The sequence below is a fragment of the Hyperolius riggenbachi genome, chromosome 3 (genome assembly GCF_040937935.1).
Source record: "Hyperolius riggenbachi isolate aHypRig1 chromosome 3, aHypRig1.pri, whole genome shotgun sequence".
Taxonomy (NCBI): domain Eukaryota; kingdom Metazoa; phylum Chordata; class Amphibia; order Anura; family Hyperoliidae; genus Hyperolius; species Hyperolius riggenbachi.
The window spans coordinates 92,109,214-92,137,007 of record NC_090648.1 but is presented as its reverse complement, the minus strand read 5'-3'; the positions used below and the strand labels follow the sequence as shown (position 1 = coordinate 92,137,007).

Below are 27,794 nucleotides of genomic sequence, written 5' to 3'. Positions count from 1 at the left end.
GGTATAGATAACCCAGGAAGACTCGCACACCCATCCTGTGCCTGAATACAGCAGTGATGCCTTAGCATTGCCATAAACACAGAAATATGTAAACCCGCACATGAGCACACATATACCCTCTGCTGCACTAACAATTATCCCAGATAATCTTAATGGGGGATTAACCAGCTCCTTCCTGCAGATGGGGCCTCCCTTATTATGAGATGATTTAATGATCTGCACAGGGGAAGGGAGGGTGAGATGACCCCGCAGGACGTTTTATAGGGCTGCACGGCTGAGATGGGCACACAGCGACCTGCTCGCCTGGAGCGGAGACCGGGGACGGCGCTATGAATCCTGTAGAGGGAGCGGAGGTGGACCAGGCCAAGAAAGCGCCAGCGGAGGAATCGGCGCCTGTGGTGAGAGCAGCATTAGCGCTGGGCTTGGGGAGGAGGGTGGGAGCGCAGAGGCGGCTGATTGCAGCCTATCTAGGGATTTCTGATCTGTAGGCGAGAGCATATAATAGGGTATTAGGAATGCTGTGTCTCCAGTCATATGAGGGTTGTTTTTAACTAATGTTCATCTGGATATATTTTGAATCGCATTTTAAAGCAGAACTGAAAATGACAGAAAATAAAAACCTCCCATCTTCTGGGAAGGCCAGAGTTACCCAGGGATGCAGAGGTTGCAACCGCACCAGGGCCCCCCGAATCATAGGGGCCCTCATGAGGACCGCCTCCAGTGGCTGCATTATCTCTATTGGTGCTGATCTCCTCTATATATGCCCTGAATAGTACTAATCAGTAACGAACTATTACTTTCCCTCCGCTTACACCCAGAGCCGGATCATCCACAAGGCAATTCTAGGCAGTTGCCTAGGGCCTGGTGGGCACTGGCTCACACCAAATCTAACTAAAAAAGCCAGGTGATCATCAGCGGGGGGCAAAATCTGCTGTCTTGCTTAGTGCCCCATTTCATCTTCATCCAATTCTGCTTACACCTCCCTCACAGTGACTATTCTAGGAATACCGGCTATAATGATCTGTATTATGCAATTATTTTATGCACACAGTGCTGAGGAGCCAAGTGTAAGATTTGCACTGGGGCCCATGACTCTGTAGCTACGCCACTGCAAATCATGAATATTTGTATTGTAGATTAAAGGGGACCTATAGCGGGAGAAGTATGGAGGCTGTTCTTGCCATCCTCCTCTTTGAAAAGTGGCTGTCAGAACACCTGCTTGTCCACCTGCACATACTGTATGCTGGCATTCGGCTACACACACGAATGGCAGATGTGCAAAAGCAAAACTTTAACACGTGGTTTTAATACCCATGTGAATTGGCCCTCAGAAAGCATTGAAGGCAGAGGATCAGGTCAGGATTGAGAAAAATAGCATAAAAACTTTGACAAAATATTCAACAAAACATGTGTTTTCCTACTTTTTATAACCCATACAATTATCATATTTGCTTTTGTGCACAAGTATTATAATTCATTTATAAATTATAACTTCCCAAAGTTCAGTTTATTTACTTTGAAAGCTGCTGGTGCATTTTATTCATAACTGTTGTAATTCTGTTTTAAATGCAGCCATCAGTGATTTCTGACCTGTGTTTCACTCCAGGACTCATTAGCATAAGTTTCTGCACAGCCAGAGAATGTTTACTTACTTGTATCAAGTAAAGAATGTATACAGATGATAAGCTAATCACCAGTTGGGATGTGGCAGCCCCTGCAGGAGAAAAAGTTAGTCCTGTGATGTAACCCTTTAAATGCTGTTTTACTAAAAAAAAAAAAAACATTGTGTTAGTACATTATATGCTATAAATAATCTTTTCGCGCAAAGAAAAAATACCGGGTTATATTCCACTTTAAGGTGCTCATTAACTGTACCATTTTTAGTGAATGATCATATTTTCATATTCAATAGCACAGTCGCTCGTGGGCACTGGGCCCAATAGATTGTAACTGATTTGTATTATCGATCATCTCCTTAACCATCCTGGCGGTATGGACGAGCTCAGCTCGTCCATCACCGCCGGAGGCTGCCGCTCAGGCCCTGCTGGGCTGATTTGCACCAAATAAAGAGCAGCACACGCAGCCGGCACTTTGCCAGCCGCGTGTGCTGCCCGATCGCCGCCGCTCTGCGGCGATCCGCCGCGAGCAGCGGCGAAAGAGGGTCCCCCCAGCCGCCTGAGCCCTGCGCAGCCGGAACAAATAGTTCCGGCCAGCGCTAAGGGCTGGATCGGAGGCGGCTGACGTCAGGACGTCGGCTGACGTCCATGACGTCACTCCGCTCGTCGCTATGGCGACGGTGTAAGCAAAACAAGGAAGGCCGCTCATTGCGGCCTTCCTTGTTTATTCTGGGCGCCGGAGGCGATCGGAAGAACGCCTCCGGAGCGCCCTCTAGTGGGCTTTCATGCAGCCAACTTTCAGTTGGCTGCATGAAATAGTTTTTTTTTAATTTAAAAAAAACCCTCCCGCAGCCTCCCTGGCGATCTTATCAGAACGCCAGGGTGGTTAAAGGAAACCTAAAGTCACATGTAACATGATGAGATAGACATGTGTATGTACAGTGCCTAGCACACCAATAACAATGTTCCTTGTTTTACTTTCTCTGCCTGAAAGAGTTAAAAATCAGGTATGCAAGTGACAGTTTCTGTCTGGGTCAGGATTCGGTCAGACTATAGCGTACCCCTCCCTGATAAGGAATTACAGCCATAAAACACTTTCTTGGCATAAAATGGCTTCTGAGAGCCGAAAAGAGATAAAAAAAAGGGCAATAGTTCATAGATTTGAGCTCTGACATACTTCAATGAATGTGTTACTGAGAAGAGGCCATGAAACAGTAAAAACTTAAAAATTAGATTTAAATATAAAATAAAACTGTGGAATAACTAAAAAAAAGTCATTTTTAGGAGAAGGATGATGGATAAAATTGTTTCTCATATTTTTTTTTTTTCCGCCTTGGATGCCCTTTATAGGTCACCTAAACAGAGAGGGATACAGAGGCTGACATATTTTTCTTTTAAACAATGCACATTGCCTGGCTGTCCTGCTGATCCTGTGTCTCTAATACTTTTAGCCATAGACTCTGAGCAAACATGCCGATCAGATGCTTCTGACTGAAGTCTGACTGGATTAGCTGCATGCTTGTTTCAGGTGTGTGATTCAGACACTGCTGATGCATGAAAGATCAGGACAGCTAGGCAAATGGTATTGTTTAAAAGGAAAAAAATATGGCAGCCTCCTAATCCCTCTCACTTTAAGTGTCCTTTAAGTGTCCTTTAAAGCTCCTATGGGGCTAGCAGGAGAGCATGCGCATCTCCTGCTTGGGGGCGGAGCTCCGCCCCGCCTTCAGTCTCCGAGCGGCAATCGTCTTACTTTGTACAGCGCTGCGATCTGCAGCAGCGCTGTACTGGGGACAGCCGTGTGACACGGCTGTCGCACTGGCCCACAGGAGAGCGAATGGCTCTCATAGCCTGAAGCCTATGAGAGCTGATCGTGTGATTGGCTGGCTGGGGGAGGGGAAGGAGGGAGGGGAATGGGGGGAAACAAAAAAAAAAAGTCAAATTTATTTACAAATATTTTATATAAATATTGATTAAAAAAAAATAAACAATGTGGGGGCGATCAGACCCCACCAACATAAAAGTCTGTTGGTGGGGGGAAAGGAGGGGCGATTCACTTGTGTGCTGTGTTGTGCGGCCCTGCAGCTTGGACTTAAAGCTACAGTGGGCCAATTAAGTAAAAATGGCCTCGTCACTACGGGGGGTTAACACCGCAGTCCTCAAGTGGTTAAGCGCAAGTATTTATACTTACCTGGGGCTTCCTCCAGCCGTAGGCCTATGGAGAATCCTCATGTTCAAAATTGATTTCCCAACCTCTTTTTTTTAATCATTGAATGTAAGACCAAATGTACGCCTGTCCATTTCTACAAGCTTGGTTTGATTTTGGCACAGACTGGTGCAGCCCAACCGACTGCAGGTTCAATAGCTCCCATGTGCACATTGCACGATATTCAGGGGTGTAACTAGGGGAGTATCAACTACTGCTTTACTCCTTCCAATATAGGTGTCATGCTTCAGATCAGGTGTTTTTGTGGCCACACTTGTTATGGGTGTGAAGATTTATGATGGCCGCACTTGTTTTACGACACTTGTGAGATGGGTTTCAAGGCTGTGAGAATCGCTAGGTGTGGGCAAGGGAAGGGGCATAAACATTTGGCGGGCCCTTAAAAGTTTCGCTGGGGAGCCCCATGGTTTGTAGTTACGCCACTGACCATATTTATACTTTGTTATTTCTTTTTTGAAGAAAGCCGTCTCTTCCCTCAGGTGATGGTCTTCAGTCCTCTATTCTCACTCTTGTTGGGGATGAAATGGATTTTAGGATGGAATCAAAAGACTGGCATAATCCAAAAGTCTGAAGAGAAGTTTGCTAATCCGTTTCCCAGAGGGTTCTCTCTGGCTTACGTATAACCTCTTGATAAGGAGGTGTATATTATAATATTATCCTGTTACCAGTTACTAGCCCCACACATGCTTAAGGTGTTTAATACGATCTCAGACCCGCCACGGGAGGAGGGGCCCTTTTCCTCCAACATGCTAGAGGCCCATATTTCAGTGTTGCTCAAGAATGGGAAGGACCCTGCCCTTTTTCAGCGCTATCGACCTATCTCCCGCAATGTAGACCTGAAAGTATACTCTAAAATTCTCACCAATAGATTGGCTCCCCTTCTAGTCCGCCCTGACCACGTGAGGTTTATACACGGAGGAGAGGCCAGGGATAACACTATCTATACTCTTAAAGAGACACTGTAATAAAAAAAAAATACATCTGGGAGATACTTCTCTCCGGAGTGGGAAGCCTGTAGATCCTAATGAGGCTTCCTCCGTCATCCTCTTTCCCTCCATCCCAGCGCTGGCTCCCCTGAAACTAAAGTTGACAAGGATGTTGGCTGTTGCGCCTACAATATTTTCCTTACCCGGACTGCCTGTGCAGTAGAGCAGACCCGATCGGACCACTGCTGCGCCTGCGCTGGATTGTAGTAGGTAAATATTTACCTCCCTGGTGTTCGGGGACTTCAAGCACTGGAACCGAGGGACGGAGAAGGATGGGGAGCCTCATTAGGATCCAGAGGTTCCCCCTCCTGAGTTAGGTATCCACCGGGTGTTTTTTTTCTTTATTACAGATTGAGTTTAACCACTTGAGGACCACAGTCTTTTTGCCCCTTAAGGACCAGAGCCTTTTTCTCCATTCAGACCACTGCAGCTTTCACGGTTTATTGCTCAGTCATACAACCTACCACCTAAATGAATTTTACCTCCTTTTCTTGTCACTAATACAGCTTTCTTTTGGTGCTATTTGATTGCTGCTGTGAGTTTTACTTTTTATTATATTCATCAAAAAAGACATGAATTTTGTCAAAAAAATGACTTTTTTAACTTTCTGTGCTGACATTTTTCAAATAAAGTAAAATTTCCTATACATTTGAGCACGAAAGTTATTCTGCTACATGTCTTTGATAAAAAAAAACCATTCAGTGTATATTTATTGGATTGGGAAAAAGTTATAGCGTTTACAAACTATGGTGCCAAAAGTGAATTTTCCCATTTTCAAGCATTTCTGACTTTTCTGCGCACCTGTCAGGTTTCATGAGGGGCTAAAATTCCAGGATAGTACAAATACCCCCCAAATGACCCCATTTTGGAAAGAAGACATCCCAAAGTATTCAGTGAGAGGCATGGTGAGTTCATAGAAGATTTTATTTTTTGTCACAAGTTAGCGGAAAATGACACTTTGTGACAAAAAAAAAAGTTTCCATTTCTTCTAACTTGCGACAAAAAAAATGAAATCTGCCACGGACTCACTATGCTCCTCTCTGAATACCTTGAAGTGTCTACTTTCCAAAATGGGGTAATTTGTGGGGTGTGTTCACTGTCCTGGCATTTTGGGGGGTTCCTAATTGTAAGCACCCCTGTAAAGTCGTACTCAGGAGAAGTAGTATAATGTGTTTTGGGGTGTATTTTTACACATACCCATGCTGGGTGGGAGAAATATCTCCGTAAATTTTTTAATTTTTTTTACACACAATTGTCTATTTATAGAGATATTTCTCCCACTCAGCATGGGTATGTGGAAAAATACACCCCAAAACACATTATACTACTTCTCCTGAGTACGGCGATACCACATGTGTGGCACTTTTTTGCACCCTAACTGCGCTAAGGGGCCCAAAGTCCAATGAGTACCTTTAGGATTTCACAGGTCATTTTGAGAAATTTCGTTTTTTGTTTTTTTTTGTCACAAGTTAGCGGAAATTGATTTTAATTGTTTTTTTTCACAAAGTGTCATTTTCCGCTAACTTGTGACAAAAAATAAAATCTTCTATGAACTCACCGTACTCTTAACAGAATACCTTGGGGTGTCTTCTTTCTAAAATGGGGTCATTTGTGGGGTTCCTATAATGCCCTGGCATTTTAGGGGCCCTAAACCGTGAGGAGTAGTCTTGAAACCAAATGTCGCAAAATGACCTGTGAAATCCTAAAGGCACTCATTGGACTTTGGGCCCCTTAGCGCACTTAGGGTGCAAAAAAGTGCCACACATGTGGTATCGCCGTACTCAGGAGAAGTAGTATAATGTGTTTTGGGGTGTATTTTTACACATACAGATGCTGGGTGGGAGAAATATCTCTGTAAATGACAATTATTTGGTTTTTTTTACACACAATTGTCCATTTACAGAGAGATTTCTCCCACCCAGCATGGGTATGTGTACAAATACAACCCAAAACACATTATACTACTTCTGAGTACGGCGATACCACATGTGTGACACTTTTTTGCAGCCTAGGTGCGCTAAGGGGCCCAACGTCCTATTCACAGGTCATTTTGAGGCATTTGTTTTCTAGACTACTCCTCACGGTTTAGGGCCCCTAAAATGCCAGGGCAGTATAGGAACCCCACAAGTGACCCCATTTTAGAAAGAAGACACCCCAAGGTATTCTGTTAGGAGTATGGTGAGTTCATAGAAGATTTTTTTTTTGTCACAAGTTGGCGGAAAATGACACTTTGTGAAAAAAAAAACAATACATATCAATTTCCGCTAACTTGTGACAAAAAATAAAATCTTCTATGAACTCACCGTACTCCTAACGGAATACCTTGGGGTGTCTTCTTTCTAAAATGGGGTCATTTGTGGGGTTCCTATACTGCCCTGGCATTTTAGGGGCCCTAAACCGTGAGGAGTAGTCTTGAAACCAAATTTCGCAAAATGACCTGTGAATTCCTAAAGGTACTCATTGGACTTTGGGTCCCTTAGCGCACTTAGGGTGCAAAAAAGTGCCACACATGTGGTATCGCCGTACTCAGGAGAAGTAGTATAATGTGTTTTGGGGTGTATTTTTACACATGAAGATGCTGGGTGGGAGAAATATCTCTGTAAATGACAATTATTTGATTTTTGTTTACACACAATTGTCCATTTACAGAGAGATTTCTCCCACCCAGCATGGGTATGTGTACAAATACACCCCAAAACACATTATACTACTTCTTCTGAGTACGGCGATACCACATGTGTGACACTTTTTTGCAGCCTAGGTGCGCTAAGGGGCCCAACGTCCTATTCACAGGTCATTTTGAGGCATTTGTTTTCTAGACTACTCCTCACGGTTTAGGGCCCCTAAAATGCCAGGGCAGTATAGGAACCCCACAAGTGACCCCATTTTAGAAAGAAGACACCCCAAGGTATTCTGTTAGGAGTATGGTGAGTTCATAGAAGATTTTTTTTTTGTCACAAGTTGGCGGAAAATGACACTTTGTGAAAAAAAAACCAATACATATCAATTTCCGCTAACTTGTGACAAAAAATAAAATCTTCTATGAACTCACCGTACTCCTAACGGAATACCTTGGGGTGTCTTCTTTCTAAAATGGGGTCATTTGTGGGGTTCCTATACTGCCCTGGCATTTTAGGGGCCCTAAACCGTGAGGAGTAGTCTTGAAACCAAATGTCGCAAAATGACCTGTGAAATCCTAAAGGTACTCATTGGACTTTGGGCCCCTTAGCGCACTTAGGGTGCAAAAAAGTGCCACACATGTGGTATCGCCGTACTCAGGAGAAGTAGTATAATGTGTTTTGGGGTGTATTTTTACACATACAGATGCTGGGTGGGAGAAATATCTCTGTAAATGACAATTATTTGATTTTTTTTACACACAATTGTCCATTTACAGAGAGATTTCTCCCACCCAGCATGGGTATGTGTGAAAATACACCACAAAACACATTATACTACTTCTTCTGAGTACGGCGATACCACTTGTGTGACACTTTTTTGCAGCCTAGGTGCGCTAAGGGGCCCAACGTCCTATTCACAGGTCATTTTGAGGCATTTGTTTTCTAGACTACTCCTCACGGTTTAGGGCCCCTAAAATGCCAGGGCAGTATAGGAACCCCACAAGTGACCCCATTTTAGAAAGAAGACACCCCAAGGTATTCCGTTAGGGGTATGGTAAGTTCATAGAAGATTGTATTTTTTGTCACAAGTTAGTGAAAAATGACACTTTGTGAAAAAAACAATAAAAATCCAATTTCCGCTAACTTTTGACAAAAAATAAAATCTTCTATGAACTCATCATACACCTAACAGAATACCTTGGGGTGTCTTCTTTCTAAAATGGGGTCACTTGTGGGGTTCCTATACTGCCCTGGCATTTTACGGGCCCAAAACTGTGAGTAGTCTGGAAACCAAATTTCTCAAAATGACTGTTCAGGGGTATAAGCATCTGCAAATTTTGATGACAGGTGGTCTATGAGGGGGCAAATTTTGTGGAACCGGTCATAAGCAGGGTGGCCTCTTAGATGACAGGATGTATTGGGCCTGATCTGATGGATAGGAGTGCTAGGGGGGTGACAGGAGGTGGTTGATGGGTGTCTCAGGGGGTGGTTAGAGGGGAAAATAGATGCAATCAATGCACTGGGGAGGTGATCAGAAGGGGGTCTGAGGGGGATCTGAGGGTTTGGCCGAGTGATCAGGAGCCCACACGGGGCAAATTAGGGCCTGATCTGATGGGTAGGTGTGCTAGGGGGTGACAGGAGGTGATTGATGGGTGTCTCAAGGTGTGATTAGAGGGGGGAAATAGATGCAAGCAATGCACTGGCGAGGTGATCAGGGCTGGGGTCTGAGGGTGTTCTAAGTTGTGGGCGGGTGATTGGGTGCCCTAGGGGCAGATTAGGGTCTAATCTGATGGGTAACAGTGACAGGTGGTGATAGGGGGTGATTGATGGGTAATTAGTGGGTGTTTAGAGGAGAGAAGAGATGTAAACACTGCACTTGGGAGGTGATCTGATGTCGGACCTGCGGGCGATCTATTGGTGTGGGTGGGTGATCAAATTGCCCGCAAGGGGCAGGTTAGGGGCTGATTGATGGGTGGCAGTGACAGGGGGTGATTGATGGGTGGCAGTGACAGGGGGTGATTGATGGGTGATTGACAGGTGATCAGTGGGTTATTACAGGGAATAACAGATGTAAATATTGCACTGGCGAATTGATAAGGGGGGGGGGGGGGGTCTGAGGGCAATCTGAGCGTGTGGGCGGGTGATAGGGTGCCCGCAAGGGGCAGATTAGGGTCTAATCTGATGGGTAACAGTGACAGGTGGTGATTGATGGGTGATTGATGGGTAATTAGTGGGTGTTTAGAGGAGAGAAGAGATGTAAACACTGCACTTGGGAGGTGATCTGATGTCGGACCTGCGGGCGATCTATTGGTGTGGGTGGGTGATCAGATTGCCCGCAAGGGGCAGGTTAGGGGCTGATTGATGGGTGACAGTGACAGGGGGTGATTGATGGGTGGCAGTGACAGGGGGTGATTGATGGGTGATTGACATGTGATCAGTGGGTTATTACAGGGAATAACAGATGTAAATATTGCACTGGCGAATTGATAAGGGGGGGGGGGGTCTGAGGGCAATCTGAGCGTGTGGGCGGGTGATAGGGTGCCCGCAAGGGGCAGATTAGGGTCTAATCTGATGGGTAACAGTGACAGGTGGTGATTGATGGGTGATTGATGGGTAATTAGTGGGTGTTTAGAGGAGAGAAGAGATGTAAACACTGCACTTGGGAGGTGATCTGATGTCGGACCTGCGGGCGATTAAATTGGTGTGGGTGGGTGATCAGATTGCCCGCAAGGGGCAGGTTAGGGGCTGATTGATGGGTGGCAGTGACAGGGGGTGATTGATGGGTGGCAGTGACAGGGGGTGATTGATGGGTGATTGACAGGTGATCAGTGGGTTATTACAGGGAATAACAGATGTAAATATTGCACTGGCGAATTGATAAGGGGGGGTCTGAGGGCAATCTGAGCGTGTGGGCGGGTGATTGGGTGCCCGCAAGGGGCAGATTAGGGTCTTATCTGATGGGTAACAGTGACAGGTGGTGATAGGGGGTGATTGATGAGTGATTGATGGGTAATTAGTGGGTGTTTAGAGGAGAGAATAGATGTAAACCCTGCACTTGGGAGGTGATCTGATGTCGGATCTGCGGGTGATCTATTGGTGTGGGTGGGTGATCAGATTGCCCGCAAGGGGCAGGTTAGGGGCTGATTGATGGGTGGCAGTGACAGGGGGTGATTGACGCGTGATTGACGGGTGATTGACAGGTGATCAGGGGGGATAGATGCATACAGTACATGGGGGGGGGGGTCTGGGGAGAATCTGAGGGGTGGGGGGGTTTTCAGGAGGGAGTAGGGGGCAGATTAGGGACTAAAAGAAAAATAGCGTTGACAGATAGTGACAGGGAGTGATTGATTGGTGATTAGGGGGGTGACTGGGTGCAAACAGTGGTCTGGGGGTGGGCAGGGGGGGGTCTGAGGGGTGCTGTGGGCGATCAGGGGGCAGGGGGGGGGGGAAATCAGTGAGTTTGGGTGCAGACTAGGGTGGCTGCAGCCTGCCCTGGTGGTCCCTCGGACACTGGGACCACCAGGGCAGGAGGCAGCCAGTATAATAGGCTTTGTATACATTACAAAGCCTATTATACTCATTACATGCGGCGATCCGGGTGCTTGTAACCCGCCGGCGCTTCCGAACGGCCGGCTGGTTACAGCGAACGGTGGGCGGATCCAGTCCCCGGCGGCTGATCGCGTCACGAATGACGCGATCGCCGCATAGCCACTCCCGCAGCCGCCTCCGCCGTTGGGCGTATTGCGGTCGTTTGGGCCCGGACTTTGCCGCCGCCCATCGGCTGGGGGCGGTCGGGAAGTGGTTAATGTTTCGCATTGGGTGCGGTCCTATTCCACCCTTAAAGGGAACCTGAAGTGAGGAAAGTTATTTAAAATAAACACATGACATAGCTGCAAATGAATATTCCATACTAACCTCACCGTCAGTTCCTCTCAGAAGCTCACCATTTTCTTCTTACAGTGATCCCTTCCAGTTCTGACAATTTTTTGTCAGAACTGAAATATACCACTTGCTGTCAGTTATATATCAGCAGCTGTTAGATACAACTGAATGTGCAAGGTAATGTCCATGTTTCCCTATGGCTCAAGCGGGTGATATTACAGTTTAACAGTATGCTGACCAGGAAGCTGTTATGGGGTATTGGCCATTTTTAAAATGGAGGATGGAGAATTCCATTGATCACAGAGGACAAATGGAATGCAGGAGAGGAGAAAGAGATTGAGTAGCAGACTACACAGGAGGTAAGTATGACCTGTGTATGGTTATTTTGACTTTTTATTTTCAGTTCAGGTTCCTATTCAAGAAAAAGTAAAGATTTCTTGTGGTGAAGGGGGTGTCAGCTACTGATTGAAATTAAGTTCAATCCTGGGTTAAAGTTCTTCTTTAAGTCAACTTTTCAGCGTAACTTTACATTTAAATAGTCTGTTAGGGCCCCAAAATACCTGGGAATTCATATCACTCAGCATCCTAAAAATCTAGTTTCTCATAATTTCTTGCCCGCTTTAGAGCAGATTTAACAAGACTTACAAGAGATGGGATAAGCCCCCTTCTCTTGGTTCGGTAGATCCTGTATCATCAAAATGATGATTATGCCCCGACTGCCCTACCGATTTTGGACCCTGCCCATTTTCATACCCATTGGCTATTTTAAACAGTTGACCAAGACTTTTTCTAAATTCATATGGAGTGGTCATAAACCCCGACTGAAGTATTTACTCCAGACTGCCCGGAAAGAATCTGCGGGAATGGGGATCCCAAACTCCAGGCTCTGTTATGAATCGCCCCAATATGCAGCTCTTAACTCCACGTAAAATGGTATACCAGTTTCTCTGTGGGATCTCACTGTTCACGCTGCTAAGGAATGTTGAATTGGACCTGGTTTTAGTGCGAGTACACGCTGCCCTCTTTTCTCCTTTTCTTTCCTATTTTTTTTTTTCTTTTCTACTCTTTTCTCTCTTTTACTGTTTTTTTTTTATGTTGTTTGCTATTCTTTTATGTCCTTTAAGTACCAGTCCAGACACCCCCTGTATTCTCATTGGGTCTGTTCTTGTACACCTGGGGCACCCAGGTGTATGATCCATCACAGGCTCTGGGCTGCCCAGTCTCAGCTTAATTATTGAATATAACAGATCCGTTTTATTCATACCAGTTATACAAGATTTGGGTATTTTGTATATATTTTTTGGTCTTTAGTTCACTAACCTATTTGGAGACTTCCTGTTCAGAAGATAAGATTTTTTTTTAATTGGGTATTGAAAAGATAATTTATATTTTTCAGATGAGGGTAATTAGCCATCGGGCTATTGTGGTATTTCTCTATTTTCAACATGGTTGTGACTGTTTTGTCCTTCTTAGACATTTTCTGTATACTTCATGGTACAAACTTTTACTGAAAAAATAAGGAATCTTTAAAAAAAATGATATATTATTCTGATAAAAGACCCATTCAAAATCATAATTGGGAAGAGAAGTGATTTAGATGAACCATGGAAACAATAGAAAGACAAGTAAATATCTGACATTGTTTTTTATACACCCTTAATGCATTAAGTTTTTATTTATTTTGAAAATCCAGTATAACTGGAGACAAACCTATAGACCGTGTTCAGGGAGTTATCATCAGTATTCTAACATAAAGTTGGAGTACCATAAGGCTCCATTTTGGAACCATTTCTATGTAACTTGTTTAAAAATAAAGATACTATATTTATCATAAATTCTCCTAGAGGAGACTTCACGTAGTAACATAATCAATTTAATCAAAGTCTGGCGACTGTAGAAACCGCTCACACCAGTAATATCCACTTAGTACAATTCCTTTTATTATTCCATCAGGGAAAGATTGAAAATAATCTTTCATTTCAAGAATTCTTGATATTAAGAAACCTTCATATCAAAACTAGAACATCTGTTTTGGGTATCTTAGCATGTTTGGACAGCAATCAGTTGTCCTTCCTTGTACTGATCCTGTCAGTTGGCTGGGTTTCTGTGATGGTTATTAACTTATTACAAGTTATTTTGTGCTTTTCTCATCAGGTCCTCATATCCGGTGATTGGTCAGTTTTAGATTTGTATATTTGATTGTTCAATGAAGTATTTATCTGACTGCGAAAGGGGCATTCAGTTTGCATACTTTTGCTTGATAAAGGTTGTGTTGATACCTGAAACATCTGTCACAGCTGTGATGTTGATATATTTTTATTGCTTGATCTGAAGATTTTTTAAAAATGTTTCTTTCATGGAATATAAAAGGGCCTCTTATTAATGTAGCATTATTGGTGTGGACATATTCTACTTCTTGCTTGTTCATCTCTCTAGATTCCAGGACAATTAAAGTATTTGCACAGGAGACTATAGTGGTCTTATTCCTACAGCTGATATAATCAATTTCATCAAGTGATTGATTTGTAAGTCTCTGAATGGCTGGTTGCAATCATGTGATCATATGTCACTTATTCTACTCTAACCTTTGCATTGGACTAGTTTTCAGCACAGAGGGGGGGATTTATCAACGCATTACCGACAGTTTTTTCTTCTTAATCTGTTCTAACCAGCAGGGAGAACAGTTCTGCATGATAATAAGAACCTTTTTAAATCCTAGTTGATAGTGGCAGTTTACCATGAATTTCTAGAGCTGCACTACAGTTAAGAAAAGTGCAAATCCATCCCTAATCTGGCACAGATTAAGTGCTTGATAGCAGTTCTACAGGTGTAGAATTGCAGGCTAGACACAGAGACTATTGCTGCTACTCTTCCATACCTGCTCAAACTGAGTGACTTGGAGGAAGCTCTGATATTCTCAATGCTGGCAGTGTCTGTTACATTCAGTGTGGTGTGGCGGCATACCATTTAATTAATTTATACAAGGTAAGCTAAACTGAACTGAAGGGATTACTTATTTTCCAACAAAAGTGGAATCTCACTTCAGGCTGACAAATCCCATAGAGGTTCCACTAAAAAGAAGCAAGGAAAAATCTACCCACACTGGGAGCAATACAAACCCCAAAAGTTTTCTAATAAAAATGAAGGAAATGAGCTTGCAGTTGGATTCATTCACCATAGTAAAGGCCTGGGCATCCTTAGAGTATAGACTCACTAACAGCATGCCATGCTAATCTGCTGCTCTTAAGATGGCAAACACACTTAGGGCTCAGCCACACTATAAGCGCTTTTCTGAGCGCTTGTGATTGATTAGCGCTTTCAGACGCTTTGCAAAATCGCTCCGATTCACTTTCATTAAAATCACAGTAAAAATCGTGTAAAAATGTTTATGCAATTTTTACCGCAATTTTAATGAAAGTGAATGGGAGCGATTTTTTTTAAAAAGCGCTTGAAGCGCTAATCAATCACAAGCGCTCAGAGAAGCGCTTCTAGTGTGGCTGAGCCCTTAACCTCCTTGGCGGTAATCCCGAGCTGAGCTCGGGGTATGCCGCCGGAGGTCGCCGCTCAGGCCCTGCTGGGCCGATTTCAATTCTGTAAAAAGCAGCACACGCAGCCGGCACTTTGCCAGCCGCGTGTGCTGCCTGATCGCCGCCGCTCCGCGGCGATCCGCCGCGTGCAGCGGCGAAAGAGGGTCCCCCCAGCCGCCCGAGCCCAGCGCAGCCGGAACAAACAGTTCCGGCCGGCGCTAGGGGCTGGATCGGGCGGCTCTGACGTCAGGACATCGACTGACGTCCATGACGTCACTCCGCTCGTCGCCATGGCGACGAGGAAAGCGAAACAAGATAGGCCGCTCATTGCGGCCTATCTTGTTACTTTCGATTGCCGGAGGCGATCGAAAGTACGCTTCCGGAGCGCCCTCTAGTGGGCTTTCATGCAGCCAACTTTCAGTTGGCTGCATGAAATATTTTTTTTTTAATTTAAAAAAAACCCTCCCGCAGCCTCCCTGGCAAAATAAATAAACCGCCAGGGAGGTTAAGAGACTTGGCTGTTCGGGAGACACAATTTTGCCCTCATACAAAGCACTAGTGTAAACACATTAAGGCTCGAAACCCACTAAAAAGTGCAAAATGCAATCGCTAGCAATTATAGCGTTTTGCAAGCGATTTTGGGAGCGAGTTCCCTGCTATTATACAATTCATTTGAATGGAAACGCTCCCAAAATGCTGCATGTTCTGTGATTGCGATTTGCTTAAGCAAAGCACTAGCGATTGAAAACGCTCCCTAAACCCTCAAAAAACACTCTAGTGGGTTCCAGGCTTGAATGTGCATTTCAGTTTTGGGCACCTATTTAGGAAGTAGTATTAAAAAAAAGCACACAGAAGGACCATTTAAGTCCAAAATAAATTATTAGGCATGTTTAATAAATTAGACCTAAGAGTAAGTAAAAATAGTTAACTTAACCGAAATCTATTTAAAATGAAGTCCCTCTTGATCAATGTCCAGTTATCTTAGAGAAAAGCTGTTTTTTTTTTTTTTTTTATCAGAGTGGGCAAAAGTGCATCCCCCGATGATGGTGCAGAGGACAGAGAGCAGGAGCAATACTTGCAATATAGCTTCATATTTCTGTATTGTACTGGGCAGCAGAAAGTTTGGGGTGGCAGAGGCACAGGAGATAATAGGTCAGATTCTCACTGCAGTCTGAGATATAACAAGTGGTGCAAGGTGATCAGCAGGAAAACAATGGCTACAATTCACTAAGCGTATCTCTTGTCTTTAATAATGATGATGATAACGATTCTGAGTAGTTTTTAGTTTTATAACCACGGTGATATAAATAATTTAGAATTCACTAAGCAATTTACTTCATGGAATCCTTCAAGGGAACCTAAACTGAGAAGGATATGGATTTTTCCTTTTAAAATAATACCAGTTGCCTGACTTTCCTGCTGATCCTGTGTTTCTAATACTTTTAGCCACAGCCCCTGAACAAGCATGCAGATCAAGTGCTCTGACTGAAGTCAGACTGGATTAGCTGCATGCTTGTTTCAGGTGTGTGATTCAGCCACTGCAGCCAAAGAGATCAGCATGACTGCCAAGCAAATGGTATTGTTTAAAAGGAAATATCCATATGCCTCTCAGTTTAGGCTCCCTTTAAGGATTCTGTCCTTAAGTTAAGGATTGCTTCCTAACGTTAAGGATTCAATCCTTAAATGAACAACTAAACTGCGCGTCCCCAAACACATGCTGCAATTGAATGGTTAATCGCACAGGCATACACCGCCTCTGCTAGACTGAAAAATGCATGCCCTGCATCCAAGACAAGTGCTAACATTTATTAAACTAGGAGGAACTTTAGCTTCCAATATGGTTTGCATGCTTAGCTTTGTAACTATGTAACTGTCAGGTTAGCTGCTCCCAGCCCCTCCTCCTGAGTTTCCTGTTTGCATAATAAGTAGTAGCAGATTTGCATATGATTTGCATCTGAATTGAGTGCAAGGTGTGCAGAAAGTCTATTTAGGTGCTGCACACTGAGCTGGTGGTCATTTCGGATGCAGCCTTAGTGGTATGCGCTGGCGTTCTCCTCGCTGAACAACTAAACTGTAGGTGAAAAAGTGCTGTCAAAATTATTCTGAGTATTTTCTTGCTTGCTGGTGGCTTAAAAGGCATTTTTTATAAGAAAACTTAGGAGTAACGGTGAATTGGACCCATAGTCTGGTATCTATTGTCCTTCTTCTTCGTTTGGATGTCACATCTGTTTAATTTGCCCACCAGCTGCAACCAGAGGAGAAAGGAAGTGAGTTGTAGTGGTGTTTGGGAACACATTTGGACCATGAAATGGGTGTTCTGTTCACCTCTTGGCTTGTGTATGCTTTTAACATCCACTTAATAACCTGCTTATTAATAGTCAAGAGGGTGCGGCCTTGTGTCCATCTTATTCTTTCTTCTGGTGCTGCTAGTAGCCGGAGGGGAATCATTGTAAATATGATGGGTGGGCCAATTGGCCACTTTATTTGTGCAACCATTGTTCTCTGAAGACTTGTAACCCCACTGGATTGTTTATCACCCCAGTAAAGTTCTGCTCCATAATAGCGTTATGTTACTTGAGTGCTGCTCTGCTGGGAGCGATTATTGGACTGCTCTTGTGTAACTACCTTGCCTGACCTTTGATCTTACATTTGTTTTCCACCTGGACTGACCCTAATTGTGTATGTTGACCTATTCTTGTTTAGCTCCTTGTATACCGTGAACCTCTTGTAAGGCTTGGCAGGCTATGTCCTCACTCAGTCTCTATGCCCCAATCTATTACCACGGCTCTGAGCCTGGCCCACCTCTTCACCTATAGACAAGCCCCAGCATGAACAGGACACGTTATTTGTCTCCTGACTACGGTTACCCCCAGGTCTTAACGTGCAAGGCATACAGACTGATGTAGAGAGGAATAACCTGTTAGAGCCATAATGAGGCTAGTAACACAGTTCAACAGTTCAGCAGTATCACACAGGGTTATTACCTTGAGTCAGAGGGATGAGGCAATCAGCGTCGTTTGTCAGTAATGGCAGAGATAGCGATTGCAGATTCTCCAGTATCAAGAGAGGGATCAAGCAATCCACAGGCAAGGTTTTGGCAATAAGTAAACCAGTATGAGATAGTTCAGGCAAGTCTTCATGCAAAGTTATTCAATAGGTAGCGGATGGTCCAGGTTATGAGATAGTTCATGCGAGTCTGCATGACGTGTTATGCAACAGGTAATAGATAATGCAAGTTATGACACAGTTCCTATTAGTCTGCATGCAAAGTTATTCAACAAGTAATAGATTCTCCAGGTAGTATGTGAGAGAGTTTATATGAGACTGCATGCAAGTTGTTCAGATGACTGACAAGGATAGAAATATACAGAACGGTGGCGTAGTGGTTAGCTCTCTCGCCTTGCAGCACTGGGTCCCTGGTTCGAATCCCAGCCAGAGCACTATCTGCAAAGAGTTTGTATGTTCTCTCCGTGTCTGCGTGGGTTTCCTCCGGGCACTCCGGTTTCCTCCCACATTCCAAAAACATACGGATAAGTTAATTGGCTCCCCCTAAAATTGGCCCTAGACTACAGTACTTACACTACATAATATAGACATATGGCAATGGTAGGGATTAGATTGTGAGCTCCTTTGAGGGACAGTTAGTGACAAGATATATATATATATATATATATATATATATATATATATATATATATATATATATATATATATATATATACACACTGTACAGCGCTGCGTAATATGTCGGCGCTATATAAATACTAAATAATAATAATAATAATAATAATAATAATAATAATACTTATCGTCCAGTTCAGATAACATTCAAGAAGTATCCAGTTACAGGCAAAGGTCGGACCAGGCGGCAAGCAAGGGGTATCCAGTAACTAGCAGAGGTCGGTCCAGGTGGCAAGCAAGGGGTATCCAGTAACTAGCAGAGGTCGGTCCAGGCGGCAAGCAAGGGGTATCCAGTAACTAGCAGAGGTCGGTCCAGGCGGCAAGCAAGGGGTATCCAGTAACTAGCAGAGGTCGGTCCAGGTGGCAGGCAAGAGTGCCCAATAACAGGCAAGGTCGGTTCAGGCAGCAGACAAAGTTTTCCAGAAATCAAGCAGAGGTTCATCACAACAGACAAGAATAGTCAAATACAAGGCAAGGTCAATATCCAGCGTATCATTAACAAGTGAGTGCGCACCCAGCAACTAGCCAAAGCTATACTTATTACGGGCGAAGAGTGGGAGCACTATGCAGATTTAAATACAATACATCATCCAAACAGTGGCCGGCCACACTCCCCACATCCAATCACCCAGCAAGGCTCTGCCTAGGTGTCAGTTGTAAAGTCAGCTGACACCGCTCTGTCAGCTGACCGGAGTCAGTTGACTATTGTTTACCTTTGCGGAGGGCGTACTGGTAAAGCGCCCTCTGCCTATCAGAATGTGCGGCCTGTGAGCCAGTGGCAGCGTCATCAGCACGGTACAAGCGCCGAGACCCGGAAGCGACGGATTCCGCCTGGGTCTCGGCGGAATTAATAATAGACACAGGTGAATTCCTTATACCGCTGACCTCTCGTGTATTACCTTGGCCTGTTGGTCTACTCTTGCTCAACAGATTTGTACTGTGCTTTCCTCCAAGAATTCCTGTTGCTGACTTGAACTGTTTGACTACCCTTCCTGCCCATATCCTGCTTTCTGGGAATTCTGGTGGCACTGAGTGCTGGGGACGATGCCTAAAGTCTTCTGAGGCTGAACAGGGACACACCATATAGGGTAAAGACTAAGATGGAAATTGTGGAAAAGAAGACTGGAGAACCACCAGATAACCACCTTACAGTTACTACGTTAAGGTCATATGAAAACTGTACATTTCTTTTTGGCTTAGTAGTCAAATTGCACTTCTCAGTAAGGGTTCAGATCTCTGGCTGTTTTACAATTCATAGTGCTTGCGAGTCTGCCTGCTCAACTCTCTGTTTGGACAGTGCCTTAGCTTTACCTTACATGTCTTCAATTCCAAAGAATTACTGTAAGTAGAATTGAGGATGAGAGGGGGATGTGCCTTACCTCTCTTGAAGGACAAGCTAATTTATTCATTCTTTTCCTGGCTACTTTTTATCAGTGAGTATAGCTATCAGATCATGTTTGTGAGGTTATTTTTACATTTCCTTCTCTCCTCCTTCTTTTAATAACTTTTAAAGCTGCATACGCACCAAAAGATAAATCTTGCAAAACGATGCAATGCAATGTAAACAACAACAAAGACTGCAAACGAAAAAAAAATTGTCAAACTATCAGATTGTTAAACCATGCAGGATCTAGACAAAGTGCTGTAGACTTCACAGAACCATCATTTAATAATCATTCATAGCTCTGTACACACTGCTGACTATGAACAATTATCTGTTGAAGTATTTTGTCATGACTGTCATGCCCAAGCATTGCCATGGATCATTTGTTTAAGACGCCATTTGTGTCTATAATTTTCTATTGACATCTGAACGAAGATTTATTAGGATAGTGCTAAGGAACTTCATAAGCACCCATTTTGTCTTTTGTTAATCGTTTGTCTTTTTTTTAACAAATAATCATTTGTCTTTAATTTGAGGTAAAAAGGAGGTGGTTGATATTTAGGTGTCTGATTCCTATTGACTCTATTCTCTCAGAACTGTCAGTACTGTATCATTCATATACAATACATGAGAGAGTTTTAGGAAGTTTATATACTTGTATACATGCATCATTGTTATTTTTTAATTTCAGTAGTTTAGTGTATTATAAGGATAATCAGTAAAAGTTTCTATGACACACATTTGAACACAGACGTGCGCCTTACCTTCAGTTTTGATTTTCTTGCAGTGTATTGGCTGATGTAGTAAAGGTAATTGGGTGTTGAACTTAACTGTCTGTAATGAATAATAGAAGGATCGCCTGACATACATCAGTGGATGCTTGGCAAATAAGCTGAGTGAGTTACTGACTTCTATTGCAGGAAATCAGTCAAGAGCAGGAAGGCTTCTTCAATCTCCTCACACATGTCCAGGGAGCACGGATAGATGAACAGAGATGTAGCATCCAGATTGTACACAGCAGAGGGGAGACAGAGACAAGGGATGGCGGTAAGTGGACTTCTCTCTGTGATATGAATGTACCCACTTTAATTGTATTGCTTGTTTCTGTGAAATGTCTTTGTTTTCTGCCCATTACCCCATCAAACTGTCTCCTCTACCATCCCACTCTACGCCAATCACTGTATCCCATTTCCCCTCCCACTCTACACCAATCACAGTGTCCCTTCTCCCATCAAACTCTTCACAAATCACAGTGTCTCCTCTCCCATCCTACTCTACACCAATCACAGTGTCCCTTCTCCCATCAAACTCTTCACAAATCACAGTGTCTCCTCTCCCATCCTACTCTACACGAATCACAGTGTCTCCTCTCCCATCCCACTCTACACCAATCACAGTGTCTCCTCTCCCATCCCACTCTATACCGATCACAGTGTCTCCTCTCCCATCCTACTCTACACCAATCACAGTGTCTCCTCTCCCATCCTACTCTACACCAATCACAGTGTCTCCTCTCCCATCCTACTCTACACCAATCACAGTGTCTCCTCTCCCATCCCACTCTACACCAATCCCAGTGTCTCATCTACCATCCAACTCTACACCAAACACAGTGTCCCATCTCCCATCCCACTCTTCACCAATTACAGTGTCTCTGCAGAGCCCCGGCACAGCATCTTTGAAGCTCCTGTTGGGGTTTCCCATTGGTGCACTGTCTGGGCCAATGAAAATGTTGCAGACAGTGGACCAACAGGGAGCCCCGGCTGGAGCTTCCATGATGCCTTGCTAGGGCTCTGCAAGACAGGGAGTAATTACAGTTACACATACACTGTAATTACCGACAGGACTTGTGGCTGATGTTCTGCGGCAGGAGGTAAATTGCTCTGGGGTGACTGGTGCAGCTGCATGGGGGGCTTTGGCTGTCTGCGGCGACCCAACAGGGAGCTCTGGGGGTCTCCTTATCAAAAGAGACCCCCAGATGCAGCGGCGATGACCTGCGTTAGTATGTTTAGACCTGCTTTTTTCAGGTCTAAACTAACGCTTGATGCTTCCCGGCAGCATGAAAAGTGTAATAGGATAAGGTTTAAGGAACTTGCTGGGCGATAATATCCCCCAAGTGAGGTTTTTTTTAACACCCTGCCTTAGGCCCGGTTCACATTAGCGGTGGCCGTCCGGAATCGCCGTGCCGGAGCCGGACCGCTTGCAGAACAGACGGAACGGACGCACGGCAATAGCAATGAAAGCCTATGCGTCCGTTCACATGCGTCCGTTCTGCCGGACCGGAGCCGGACCGGATCCGGACCGGATCCGGACTCCGGCGTCCGTTCCAACATGCGCTATTTTTTGGTCCGGCTCCTCCGGCAGCCGTATCCGGAGCGGAGCCGGACTGCACCATCCGGCCAATACAAAGCAATGAGAGCCGGAGAGCGCACAACACACTGGCTACAAAAACCGGACGTTCTACCCCACTTCCTATGCATTTTGGATGGGGACCACATGGGCCAATCGTTCAAAGAGTGGGGCAGCAGCGATTTCATGCTGGAGCTCGTTTTGGCAGCAACATGTCTGATGTCTGATAACGAGGAGGCGAACAACAGGAAGGAGAGAATTCCCAGGTTTACGAGTAAAAAATGCCTGGATCCATGGTTTCAACTGCAGTCTCTGTATCCACGGATGGTCTCCACACGTCCACCTGTCTCCAACAATGACCCCAGACCCTTCTGCTGACCTCCCAGACCCCAGGTATTTACAGGATGGTATCTCCTTAAGAAACCGGATCCGGACCGCAACCGTGTTCACACCGCACGGAAACCGGATGCAAACGGACCGGATCCGGACCGGATCCGGATAGGAACCGTACGGATCAGGTCCGGTCCGGCTCCGGTGCGGCCTTAGGCTAAATGCAATTGGATCAGGAAACGTTATCATCACCTGATTATTGGACTCACCAGCCTTTAATGGTGGCGAGTCTGACAATAGCATCAGGCCCATGGTGTCCCATCTCCATCCCCCGCTATATCGGTCATATTGCTCCATTTCCCATCCCACACTATACAGATCATAGAAGTCCCATCTCCCATCCCACTCTACACTAATCACAGTGTCTCCTCTCCCATCCCACTCTACACCAATCACAGTGTCCCATCTCCCATCCCACTCAACACCAATCACAGTGTCTCCTCTCCCATCCCACTCTACACCAATTACATTGCCTTCTCTTCTCTCCCATCCCACTCTACACCAATCACAGTGTCCCATCTCCCATCCCACTCAACACCAATCACAGTGTCTCCTCTCCCATTCCACTCTACACCAATCTCAGTCTCTTATCTCCATCTCACTTCTCTCATAGTGTCCCATCTCCATCCTTCGCTATATCAGTCATATTGTCCCATCTCCCATCCAACTCTACACCAACTTTAGAATCCCATCTCCCATGCGTACGAGAGAGAACGGCGCCGGAGACTTGGGCGCAGGACACAGCCAGTATATGACTGATCCTGCTGCCGCACAAGTCCGGGCCGTGTTAATTACTATTCCCCCTCCAGGCCGACATGGATAGTGGGGGAATGAAATAATTCGGCTTCCAGCAATTGCTGGAAGCCGAATTATTGTTTTAAAAGCAACTTCAGGTCCGTCTTCTGACGGCGCTGAAGTTACTCCCTGTGCCTGCGATAGCCGTAGTTCCTATTACGTCCTATGGTGGCGCCGGCTGCGCCGAAGTCTCCTGCGCTGCTGCGCCCAAGTCTCCAGCGCTGGATTTACCGTGTTCGTTTCCCATTTCATACTACATGGATCATAGAGTCCCATCTCCCATTGGACACTACACTGATCATAGAGTCTCATCTCCCACATCCCACTTTACACCAATCATAGAATCCCATCTCCATCCCACATTACACCGATCATTTTGTTACATCCTCCTCTCACTCTACACTTTACATCTGGTCCAGGGAAACACGATTAGGTTATCAGTGCAGAGTGCTGAGCTTTGGCACTTATAATCCTTCACTTTGTCAAGATTACTAAAGCTCTTAAAGTCTAACGTCTACAAAGCTACAAGCAGGGCCGGTGCTAGACTTTTTGCCGCCTGAAGCAAAACATTGTAAGGATGCCCCCATCAACCAACTCCACGACCCCCCCCCCCCCAAATAATGGGGATGCAAAACTGGAGAGGAGCGACACATAGGACTGTGCATTGCAGAGGCGCAATGCTTACCTCCCTCTGCTTCCTTCAAGACAGCATCTCCTCTCTGTTGGCCCGCAGCATCCCGGCTCTGATCCCCAGGGTGCCAGGTATGTGCTGCTCCTGTACTGCATCACTCACCCGCTCTCAGCGGAATAGAATCTAAGTGTCACATGATCAGTCAGTATATACACACACTTTTTTTTGTTTTTGTTTAGAAAAGCCCCAAAAGCTTCAACACCACTAAGTAAGAGACATCGCACCATGAAGACCAGTGAGCTCTCCAAACAAGTCAGGGACAAAGTTGTTGAGAAGTACAAGTCAGGGTTGGGTTATAAAAAAAATATCCAAAGCTTTGAATATCCACCAGAGCACCATCAAATCCATCATCTTCAAATTAAAAGAACATGGTAAACAACAAACCTGCCAAGAGAAGGCTGCCCACCAAAACTTACAGACTGGGCAAGGAAGGCATTGATCAGACATGTATCATAGACACCAAAGGTAGCCCTGTAGGAGTTGCAGAGTTCCACACCAGAGACTGGAGTATCTGTCCATAGGACCATAATAAGCGGTATAGTCCATAGAGCTGGGTTTTATGGAAGAGTGGCCAGAAAAAAAGCCATTGTTTAGCATTAAAAATAGGACGGCACATTTTGAGTTTGCCAAAAGGCATATGGGCAACTCCTCTAATGTTTAAAAGAAAATGCTCTCGTAAGATGAGACTGAAATTGAATTTTTGGGCCTCCTAGGAAAATGCTATATCTGGCACAAACCTAACACATCTTATCATCCCAAGAACACCATTACTACTGTGAAACGTGGTGGCAGCAGCATTCTATAGAGATGTTTTTAAGCAGCAGGGACTGGGAAATTGGTCTGAGTCAAGTGAAAGATGGGTGTTGCTAAATACAGGGATGTTCTTGAGAAAAACCTGTGATTTGAGACTGGCATGGAGGTTCACCTTCCAGCAGGAAAATTACCTCAAGGATACTGCTAAAGCTACACTTGAGTGGATTAACCTCCCTGGCGGTAAGCCCGACTTACGCTCGGGCTAGCCGCCGGAGAGGATCACATGGCCCCCGGAGGATTTTTTAAAATAAAATTTTATTTAACCTCTTGAGGACTGCAGTGCTAAACCCCCCTAGTGACCAGGCCATTTTTAGTAAAATTGGCCACTGCAACTTTAAGGTCAAGCTGCAGTGCCGCACAACACAGCACACAAGTGATTTCCCCTCCCCCCTTTTCTCCCCACCAACAGAGCTCTCTGTTGGTGGGGTCTGATCGCTCCCCCATGTTTATTTTTTTTTAAATAATATATATAAAATATTATTGTTTGTGTTTTTTTTTTAAAAAAAAAACCCTGTTTCTTTAATTGACTTCCCTCCCTCCCTCCCCACAGCCAGCCAATTACGGCGATCGGCTGTCATAGGCTTCTGCCTATGAGAGCCGATCGCTCTCTTGTCCCCCGGGGGGACAGCCGTGTGACACGGATGTCCCCAGTACAGCGCTGCTGCCGATCGCAGCGCTGTATATGCAAATAGATGGCGATCACGCCATCTAACAGACTGAAGGCGGGGCGGAGCTCCGCCCCCCAAGCAGGAGATGTGCGCGCAGCCTGCGTGCAATCTCCTGCATTAGCTGGCCCCAGGACTTTACGCCAATCTGCGTTAGGCGGTCCTGGGGCTGCCGCCGCGGCCACGCCCATCGGCGTGACACGGTCGGCAAGAGGTTAAATGCTTAAGCTAGCACTTCGCTAGCTAACCATGCCTCCCAGGTCCCTCCGCTCTCCCCCGATCCCACCAGATCGCGCCGTGATACGTACCCCCCAGGGATCCCGTGATGGTGCAGCCTCCCAATCAGCTCCAGGCTTCGCTATGGGGAGGATCGGGACTGCGCATGACGAATTGCCCGAAACATTATCCCTTGTCAAACCTTTTGTTGAAGAACATTTTTGCCTATACAATAAAAATATGTCTAACTCCAGGAAACAAATGTTTCATATCAGTGACAAGAAAAACCTGCTTCCTCACAGCTCCAGTCACCCCTCCTCCAGAGATGAACCGCTTGATGGACATGCTGGCACAGTCACAAAGCCGGAGGCTTGATGATCAGAGGGCAGAGTTCAATCAGTGTACGGGATTCCCAGACACCATGCCCACCAGAAGGGTATCAAAGGACAACGGGGCACTAAAGGTGAGCACTATTGCAGAATCCCCCACAGAATGACCATTGCCACCTCCTCTATCTATAACTTTTTACCATAAACACTAATTAAATAACTGGTGCCAAATAAGAATAACTTATTCAAGTGATTTATTTTTTATTTTAGAGCTCAAGTGTAGGCAGTTTTATATACATTCAATAGAACAGTAAATAACCGTATTTGCCGCCATATAAGACGCACTTTTTCTCCATAAAACATGGGGAGAAAAAGTCCCAGCGTTTTATATGGCGAATGCAGGGAATCCCCGACTTATGAACGCCCGCTGATATGAACCGCCGACCGGCCTCCATGTCTGAGACTCCCTGCATTGTCCCACTGTGTGTCCGCTCCCATGTAACACTGGCACATAGTACAGGTGCTCACTGCAACGAGAACACCGGAGTAGGCCAAGAGTCATAGCGGAGGAGAGTTGAGACTTTACACTAAGAACCAGGGGGATGTTTGGAGGCACACTTATACACTTGGTGGGGGGCCCAGCAGGCGGTGGCAGGATGATTGCATGCTAAAGTCTATTGGCCATAAACCGAGTGATGCATGACCGACTTTAGTACCAATGGAAGGGGATGAGTGGTACAGATACCACAAATGGATGTATGGGAACAGTTGCCTCAGGTCTCAGATTCCCTGAACACTTGCCGGTGCCTTGCCTCAGCTGGATTGCTCGTACAGCTCATATAACGTATATGTGAAGGAAGAGACGGCACACCACTGGCTATGCAAACTTGCTGTGTATTAATCGAACAAAACACTACATGTTACGGATAAAACATCCTTCATCAGGTGTAAAACAGCAATGAAGCGTATAAGAACACATATAAATACACATTAAAGTGTGGACAACCACACCCTTATCAACTCCACCCACTTAATCATTAACCCATTAGTCCATAGTTTATAGTCCAAATAGTGCAGTTTCCCACTAGTGCAAAACGACGGTCATATAGCACTCCATTTCGGCTACCAATAAACAAAAATTGTAAACTTACCGTACTCCTGGCACTTCCAATCAAGGACTGCCATAGAACCACCTATGAATCGAAACATGGAATTAAAACTCATACACATGTCAGCCACGAATAAATATATACACATTTCAACCTGTTAATACAATCTATAAAAAGCATTTAAGGGGCAATCTTTCATTCATGCCTCTGGGGGCGACCACATCCATATCATGGATCCATCAGGCCTCTTTTTGTTTTAACAGCTTTTCACGATTCCCTCCCCTTTTGGGTGAATTTACAAACTCTAGCACGCACCATCTTAATTGTGCAGCATTGTGCCCAGCAGCAAAAAAGTGTCTGGCTACAGGCGTATCATAATTTTTACGCTCCTCTTCCGCATACTTAGTGATTGCTCTTTTATGCTCCTGTATGCGGGACCTGACTGCTCTGGTGGTTTCGCCAACGTACATGAGTCCACACGGGCACTTAAAGAGACTCCGTAACAAAAATTGCATCCTG

The 27,794-nt window shown here is 45.0% G+C and overlaps 1 protein-coding gene across 3 annotated transcripts in view; it reads left to right on the top strand.

Moving 5' to 3' along the window:
• Nucleotides 1-239: 239 nt before the first annotated feature.
• The window catches only part of PCP2 (Purkinje cell protein 2), a 59,999-nt gene continuing 32,444 nt past the window's right edge, over nt 240-27,794 (top strand). For 2 of the 3 annotated variants that reach the window (XM_068274588.1, XM_068274587.1), the window contains exons 1-3: nt 240-398; nt 20,839-20,965; nt 26,140-26,300. In XM_068274588.1, the coding sequence (XP_068130689.1) occupies nt 330-398; nt 20,839-20,965; nt 26,140-26,300 (357 nt within the window). In that variant the 5' untranslated portion in view covers nt 240-329. The remainder of the gene's footprint in view (nt 399-20,838; nt 20,966-26,139; nt 26,301-27,794) is intronic. The other variant, XM_068274589.1, reaches the window with a different exon arrangement.